The sequence below is a fragment of the Quercus suber genome, unplaced genomic scaffold (genome assembly GCF_002906115.3).
Source record: "Quercus suber isolate HL8 unplaced genomic scaffold, Cork oak 2.0 scaffold_50, whole genome shotgun sequence".
Lineage (NCBI taxonomy): Eukaryota > Viridiplantae > Streptophyta > Magnoliopsida > Fagales > Fagaceae > Quercus > Quercus suber.
In genome coordinates this window covers 1,000,647-1,009,139 of record NW_027069515.1, presented here as the reverse complement: position 1 = coordinate 1,009,139, position 8,493 = coordinate 1,000,647, and the positions used below count along the sequence as shown (strand labels likewise).

The following is an 8,493-nucleotide window of genomic DNA, read 5'->3' as shown; positions in this document are numbered from 1 at the left end:
CTAGACGGGAAAACCTTGCACATTAAGGCTTCATCCCTGGCATGAATAGCCATTCTCTGGCTGTAGTGGCTAACATGTTCCACTGGGTCTGTTCGACCATTATAAATGGTGAACACAGGCTGATGGAATCGCCGAGGAAGACTAGCGTCTTCAATATGTCGCGTGAAAGGCGACTTGGAGACCTGATTCAAAGCCTTGTTCAAGGCATCATTCCCCTGACCCTGGCGAGTCGGGCTCTTATTTCTTCGCCCACGGTGGTACTCCTCCTCACACGAAAAAGATTCGCTGGGTGGAGTTTTCGACCTCTGCCTGTAACTGGCGTCATCCGACTCCTCAGAAGAGTGCTTAGAGATATGAGCCTTATGCCTTCGTCGCTTATATCGCAATTCCCTCTTCAACTTATTAACCTCACGCTGCAAATTTCCTTCGCTCTTTACAGGGGAAGCATGGCCTTTCCCCCGAGAGCGGCTTCCATCTGCATGGGTCGTTCGGGTACTCCCCTCATGATCCCCCTCGTGTTCGTGGTCTGCCAATGGATTACTATGCTGAGAGCCCCTAGACTCTGCCTAGTGCTGATTAGCATCTGCCTGTTGCGGGCCCGTCAACGGTTGTTGCGGTACTCCCTCTTCCATCGTGAGTATCACACCTGCCCTTCCTTCTCAACAGATCAAGTTCTCCCCACAAACGGCGCCAATTGTAGGGACTCAGTTTGGATTGACCCTGAGTACGAATGGGTTTTCAGCCCAACAAGCCCAAACAATAAATTTTTAGAGTATGGGTCCAAGAACTAGTACTGTTTGACAGGAAAGGTTCTACTCATCAAGTAACAAGGGATACTTTAGGTTCATTCTTTGAGAAAAACTCTCCTCGGCTCTCTTTCAGTCAGTCTCTCTCTCCTCGTCTATTTTTCTCTCCAAAAAGTCCCCCTTTATTTCCTTCATTCCTATGTTATATACTCCGTTTTCCTCCCGTTTCCATTGTACACGTGTAGTTCTTATCTTGGGAGCTCTTTTCTGTCCCATCCAGCATCTACCGGAACTTTCAGCTTAGTGGCCATAAAGCTGCTTAGTTACTGTTTAGGTATCACCTCCACATTAATGCGGCCAGAGTGTTAGCTGGAAAGCATTTAATGTGGAGGTGATGGCCTTAGAAGATATTTGCTACCTTCCCCGACGCCCCCTTAAGTTATATCCAATTTCCAGTTCAGATATAACTTAGCGGAGTCTCCCCAATAACATGAAAGTTACATTCACCTCGGACTTTGGTGTCCTCGGACGTGTGTTATGCCGCTGTATATATAATATCTACTCGTTTCTCCTATATTGCCCATTTAGTAATAATAAAAATTTTTTAGACTATCCTCGGATAACGAAGTATCCTCGGACTGGGCCGTTGGGCCCCGAGCCCACCTCTGAGGATTACTATCCCTTTTTAATTAACAGGCCCCACAGAGTATTTTATTAAAATAGTACAAATAAATATAGAGATGCAGCACTTTCTAGTTTAAAATATTACTTTAAAGTTTATCTTAATATATTAAATTAAAAAGTTTAACATTTAAAATTTAATATAAAAATAATTGCAATGTCCACTCATGCATTTAATTTACCATTTCCCCAAACAAACTCTCTTCCCCACGTTAGTATTCCCCATGCTCATAAAACCATCAAACCCTTGCCAACTAGTACACTACCACTAGGCCGGCTAGTCTTTTCTTTCTTTGCCTGCTTCTTGTTTATCTTAATATATTAAATTAAAAAGTTTAACATTTAAAATTAAATATAAAAATAATTGCAACGTCCACTCATGCATTTAATTTACCCTTTCCCCAGACAAACTCTCTTCCCCACCTCAGTATTCCCCATCCTCATAAAACCATCAGACCCCTGCCCACTCCACTAGTACATTACCACTAGGCCAGCTAGTCTTTTCTTTCTTTCCCTCACAGGCTTCTTGTTTTCTTTCTCTCTCGCCCCTCTCTCTTCCAGAACTGATCTGAGCAAACTCTTCTCCCTTTCTTCCAAAACAGATCCAAGCAAAATCTCCCCCAAAACATCAATTTAGCGAACAAGATCTACTACTTTCGCCTTCTAGCGAACAAGATGACCCTCTTCACGATGAAAGATTCAAAACTTCCGGCAAGTTTTCAGTGAATATTTTCAAACAAAAAGCCTAGGTCTGACCGGAAAACCCGTGCATGGTCTATAATGTCCATTTCGTTGCCTTTTTTTATTTTTATTTTTATTTTTTAGGTTTAGATACAAAGGGAAGTAGGGAACCGTGAGAAGCGATCTGGTCACGGTTCGCACGGGTCCTGCTTTTTTCCCGTAAAGCGATTATTGAGGCTAAAAGAACCGCAAAAATGAATGGTTCGAGTTTTTCTCGGTCGGACCATACGGTCCAATCCGCTTTCAAAACCTTGTAGCAAGTCACTATGACTAACGTTGTCAATCTGTCCAAAAAAGTTGAATCACAACAAAATCTATGTGGATGAACTGCACTTATATAAATTCTTATAACAAATTATAAACTTCGTTAAATTTGATTCAGAAAAGGAATTAGAAAAAAATTCAATACACGCGAGAATTCATTAAACTTAAATACTCAGCAAAATGCCTTACAAGTACTCTTATAATTTTAAGGCTAATTATTACTTCACCTTCAACAGTGCACACACCCATTGAGATTCAATAGTGTAAACATGTGAACACAGTTGGAGGTAAAGGAATCAAAGCCCTAATTTCTATTAGGAGTAAAGCACTAATAATCCAATTTATTAATTATTTATTTTCATACACAAACTTACGTACCATCAACCAATTCTATTTTACTTATCTTGGGCATCAAACATGAATACATCCAAAGAATTTAAAGAGGGAGTAAAATGCTAGGATTTAGAGAAGCAAATGCAAGAAATTCAGGATCATTCTCCAATATAGCCATTTCTTTCTCATCCATGGTCACCCATGCCTCAATCCCAATACCGCATGGGGTTTCACTGAACATTATTAAATTTCTGAATGCAGAATCAACTTTCCCCATAATACCAATCCAAAATGGCTTCCCCCAACCAAAATCAAGATCGTTAAAAAATCTAAGCCAGCATGTAAACGCCCAAACATCTGGTTTTATTTCTGCAGAAAACATTTCTTCTAACTGGTCAAAGTAATCAGAGAAAGCCAAAAACCCTTCATTTCGTTGCAAATTTTCCTCAAAATCGGTATCAAACCCTGTGATGGCGGCGTTTACAAGGTCCACCAATTCATGCAACTCTCTCTCTTCCATGGTCAAATCAACTGCTGCAGGTGCCCACCAAAATATATTTCCAATAGAAGCATCTGACAAGCGAGGCTTCATTCGTGTCCTTAAGTTCACCGCTTGGACCAGCATAGCCATGGATGTCTTTTTCAAACCTGCTGATATGCCTTTAGAAGCTGCCATGCAACTTTTCCAAATGAAACAAGTTAGTGCCTCAATGCGTGTAGGTTTAGGAACTAATTCACTTTTTGCTTTGGCTCTTAGGGTGGCTATTGCTTTGTCATGGAACACAAACCTTCTTGTAACATAATCACCTTCTTTGAACCATAAGTTATCCATTGTATCTATATACTTTTGAGGAAGTGAATCTCTAGGTGGAAACATTGTTGATCCCTCAGAGAAATTTGGATGTATAACTTTTTCCGGAGACCCAGTAAAAGTGGCAGCCCAAGAATGAAGGAAAGCGCTCGATGTTGTTGCATCTCCAATCTTATGTGAGCAGCTCAACCCGATTGCTATTCCACCACAAACAAAGATATTCAGTTGAATAGCTACTTGACCTATAGTAGTATCTGTTTCCTTGCAAAAGGCACGATACGGAACGAATAGGGCCAGTAAGTCTGTTTCTTGGTGCTTAAGGAACTCGAGCATGGAACAATTAACACGAGCTTCCGAAAAGGGAACGCCCGTGTCGAAATCATGGATAAAAAGGTTGTTTTTTATGCTCCCAGAAAATGGATAAAAGATATTGAGGGTATCTGAAAGGGATTTTTTAAGCTGTGCAATAATTTGGGACATGTCGAGATTGAGATTAGTACTCATGGGGTAGAAGAAGACTGTGGGAACGAAAGTTGCAGGAGTGACCTGATCAAAGAGGGTGAGTTTGTATGGTTTCAGATCGTGCAATGTTGGTGAAGATGGTTTGATTGTTTCCTTTGAAATGATAGTGACCTCAAGCTTCACCATTTTGCCGCACGAATTGCTTTGCCTTAGTAGTCTCGATAGTGACATGTCTCTCTTTTTTTGGCCAAAGACCTTGCCGGTGGTACTAGCTGTGTTTACTGAAAGGTTTCCTGTTATAATTTATAAGCATCTTGTGGCTACTGGCTAGTGTGACTGTGATGATGGCATCCAGACATTTTATTCGTTTATGTACTGATTGGATATGATCATTCCTCTTCTTTTTTTGCCCTTAGCATTTAATTAAGATTTTCCTCCCTGTCATTTAATCATATTTTTATCCTTTCCTTCTTTTTGAGCTTGCTGTTTCAGATGCTCACCACTCTCCATTAACTTTTTTTTAAAGTCATTTTTCAGCTTTACACCATGGACATGTTTGTTAAAATGTAACTTGCAATTGACAAGTGGCTCCCTATGTGTCAAAGAAAGAAGCAATTGAAATCTAAGTGTCAACAAATGAAGAATCTAGCACCAAGCAAGCATGCAAGTAGACACCTCATGGACAAGTGTCAATTAAAGAGAAATGAAGCAAACTTTTGTAGTGTTCTTGAAGCTTGTAGTCATCCTAAACTCCTTAAGAGCATCTCCAGCAGTTATTGTAAAACTAAATTTGGACCACCAAATGTCACTGTACACACTCCAGTAGCTTCTCCAAACGCCCAGCTACTCTAAATTTATTTTTCAAGTTGCTACAGTAATTCTCTTATTTTAGAGAACACTATAGCAACTCTATTCCTTTATTATATATTAAAAAATTAAACAGTGGCATTTAAAATTTACAATTCTTTCTCTCTCCCAAACGTTTTTCTTCTTCTCTATTGTCTGGTTTCTCTTCAGAAAGCTCCCTCTCTTCAAAAACGCCGCTCTCACGAAATCAACCCTCGCTGCTGCTCTCTCTCACAAAAATCTCGCACCGTGTCTTTCACAAAAGAACTTGCACCGTGCCTTTCAATTGAAGTTCGCTCAACCACCAGTGACGAAGAATAGAGTTCTGAAGCTCAACCTTGAATATCGGTACCCAAAATTTTGATTTAATAGGGTTTTTGTCATTTTTAAATTTGTTAGTTTATCTTACGAGTTCTGAAGCTCACCTTTTTCTATTGTTCTTCACCACTATCTGGGTTTAGGTTTTGAGTTTTTGGTTCTTTTCTCTCTGTCTGTCTTTCACTCTGTTCTTGATCTTTTCTCTATTTTTTTCTTTTAATTAATCTTATTAGAGTCAATAAATTAATCTCAACCTTGAATATCGGTACCCAAACCAAGAAAAACAAAAAAACCCAAACAAAAACATTGAGAATCTGAATATCGGTACCCAAACTTTAATCTTATTATGTCTTTGTTTTTTTTTGTTTTTTTTTTTTTGGTGTGGAAATATTGAGAATCTGAATTCTGGGTTTTTTTGTAGCTGAAATTGTGATGTCAATGATGTTTGATCGATGAATTCATATTGGGTTTTGCAAGTTTGTCATTTGTGCTTGGTGGGTTTTTTATATCTGTGGTTGGAATGGTTTTTGGAAAATGTTTTCTGGGAAATGTGTGTGTAAATAATTCTGAAAATGTAAGTGACTAATCTAATGGTTCATGTTGCATTGAGTTGTGTAGTTCTAGAATGTGGTAATTTCTGTTGCTTGGTTCCATGAGATTTTGTGAAAATTGTTTCTGAATGTACAATCTTAATTGTGAGATCTCTTGTGCTGTTAATATTTTGGGCTGAGAATGAAAAATTTATAGACAGCTTTGGGTTGAGTTTTTTAGAATGTGGCGATCATTGTAGTTTTGTTCCTTATGGTTCCTGTGTAATTGAGATAAATTATTGTTAATGGCTTCAAACTGTGATAGAACTGGGAGTTTGATGCCAATAAACTATGAACTGAATGAAAGGGATTCCTTACACATTATAGAATTATTGTTTCTGTGTAACTGAATGTAAATTATTGTTTTTGTTTTTGTTACTAGGAATGGATTCGAGTATTCCAAGAGACACATCTTTCACTAATCTTTTAGATGATAGTTACGAAGAATATATGTCAGGATCTTCACATATAAGTGGTGAAGATAGTGTTCCACAAGCTCAAGAATTTAGCCAAATGTCTCCACCCCAAGTTGAATCCACAGCTAAGAAACTACAATGTGGCAGCAACTTCTCTAAGAAACTACAACGTGGCAGCAACTTCTCCATACAAGAAGACGTGCTTCTTGTGTCCGCATTTCTCAATGTCAACCAGGATGTAGTGCAAGGCACTAACCAAAAACGCACAACATATTGGTCAAGAATTTGGGAGTGCTACCACCAGTGGAAGACCTTCACTTTTGAGTGTACAGTGAGTTCTCTAACAAACCGATGGTCAATGATTCAACTTTGCACCAATAAGTTTTGTGGGTATTTGGAACAAATTGAATCAAAGAATGAAAGTGGTAAGACTAATGAAGACAAGGTACATCTTATAAAGAAATTTGTGTTAATTTGCTAATTTGTTCCAACTATTTCAACATAATAACTATAAACTATTTGTTAATTTTTCAGCTTAATGAAGCAAGACAACTCTATCAAGTATTGCAGCAAACCAAATTTCAATATGAACATTGCTGGAATTTATTAAAGTACTCACCAAAATGGTTGGCTATTGGTAACAATCAGCAACCAAAAAAAAGAAGGAGATCTGAGGCATCTTCACCTTCTAATCTAGAGTCAATAAGTTTAGAGGATGATGATATTCCACAGGTTCCAATTGTAAACTTGGAGAGACCACCAGGGGTGAAGGCCGTAAAAGAAAGATTGAAGAAACAAAAGTCTAGAGAAGGCACGACTTCACATATAGAAGACATATTGAATGTCATGATAGAAGAAAGAAGAAAAATGAGTGAGATGAAAATGGCTTGTATTGAGAAAGGACATCTTGTAGACTAGGAGCATGATATGGCTCGAATTCAACTTAAGGATAAAAAACTTGAAATAGCAAGAATGAAGGAGGAGAATGAAATGGAGAAATTGAGAATGGAAAAGCTGAAGGAAGAAAAAGAGCTTATGATGATGGATGTAAGTATGTTGTCTCCAATGCAGCAAGAATATATTCGTCAATGCCAAATGGAAATCCTTGAAAAACGAAAGTCTTGTTCTTAGACTATTATCATCATCAATGCTCTTATTTTGTATATGATTAAAAGAGCTCTTTAAACTTGTTTTGTATATTGGGTCACTCATTTTTGTTTTGCTACAATATGATCCTTTTGCACAATTCATTTTGTTTTGCTACAATGTGATCCTATTGCACTATATACAATGTGATCATGTTGCATTATATATGTATATCTGTTTTCCCCTTCTGTTTTCCTGATGGTGATCTCCCCCCCTCGCTTGAGGCAATTTGTAAGGGAGATGCCTCTGCTTGTAATCCTTCTTAGTCTTTTAATGAAATTGCAGTTTATCAAAAAAAAAAAAAAAAAAAAAAAAAAAAAAAAAAAAAAGGGAGATGCCTCTGCTCTCTGTGTGTGTGTGTGTGTTTGTTTGTATGTGTCTGTGCTGCCCATATACAGGAGCTGTGTGTATGTGTGTACTGCTATGTGTGTGTGCTACTCTGTGTGTGTGTGTGTGTGTGTGTGCTGCCCATATACAAGGGATGTGTGTGTGTGTGTGCTGCTGTGTGTGTGTGTGTGTGCACGCGCATGTGTGATGCTGTGTGTGTGCGTGTCCGTGTTGCTCTGTGTGTGTGTGTGCGTGTCTGTGCTACCCATATACAGGGGATGTGTGTGTGTGCTGCTCTGTGTGTGTGTGTGCTGCTGTGTCTGTGTGTGCTGCTGTGTCTGTGCTGCCTAGAAAGTGCTGATGTGTGTGTGTGCGCGCGCGCTGCTCTCTGTGTGTGTGTGCGTGTGCGCGCGCTGCTGTGCGTGTCTGTGCTGCCCATATACAAGGGCTGTGTGTGTGTGCGCGCTGCTGTGTGTGTGCATGTGCTGCTGTGTCTGTTTTGTGCGTGCTGCTGTGTGTGCGTGCGTGCTGCTGCTGCTGCTCTGTGTGTGTGTGTGTGTATGTGTGTGTGTGGGTGCTACTTTGTGCTGCTGTGTGTGCGCTACCCAGAAAGTGCTGTTGTGTGTGTGCTGCTGTGTGTGTGCGTGTGCGTGTGGGTGCTGCTGCTGCTGCTGGTCTGTGTGCGTGCTGCTGCTGCTGCTGCTGGTCTGTGTGCGTGCTGCTGCTGCTACTGCTGGTCTGTGTGCGTGCAGCAGCTGCAGCAATAGCTCTGTGTGCGTGTGTGTGTGAGTGTGTGTGCGTGTGTGTGTGTG

At 39.8% G+C, this 8,493-nt stretch overlaps 2 protein-coding genes across 2 annotated transcripts; one reads left to right on the top strand and one right to left on the bottom strand.

Annotated features, from left to right (window-relative positions):
* Window positions 1–2,742: 2,742 nt before the first annotated feature.
* Window positions 2,743–4,402, bottom strand: LOC111990946 (stemmadenine O-acetyltransferase). The gene has a single exon (XM_024022714.2). The coding sequence runs from the start codon at window positions 4,267–4,269 to the stop codon at window positions 2,869–2,871; it is 1,401 nt and encodes a 466-aa protein (XP_023878482.1). The 5' UTR covers window positions 4,270–4,402; the 3' UTR covers window positions 2,743–2,868.
* Window positions 4,403–4,995: 593 nt separating this feature from the next.
* Window positions 4,996–7,653, top strand: LOC111990936 (glutathione S-transferase T3). Its single transcript, XM_024022704.2, has 3 exons — window positions 4,996–5,232; window positions 6,175–6,653; window positions 6,743–7,653. The coding sequence occupies exons 2-3, from the start codon at window positions 6,177–6,179 to the stop codon at window positions 7,124–7,126; spliced, it is 861 nt and encodes a 286-aa protein (XP_023878472.1). The 5' UTR covers window positions 4,996–5,232; window positions 6,175–6,176; the 3' UTR covers window positions 7,127–7,653.
* Window positions 7,654–8,493: the final 840 nt, after the last annotated feature.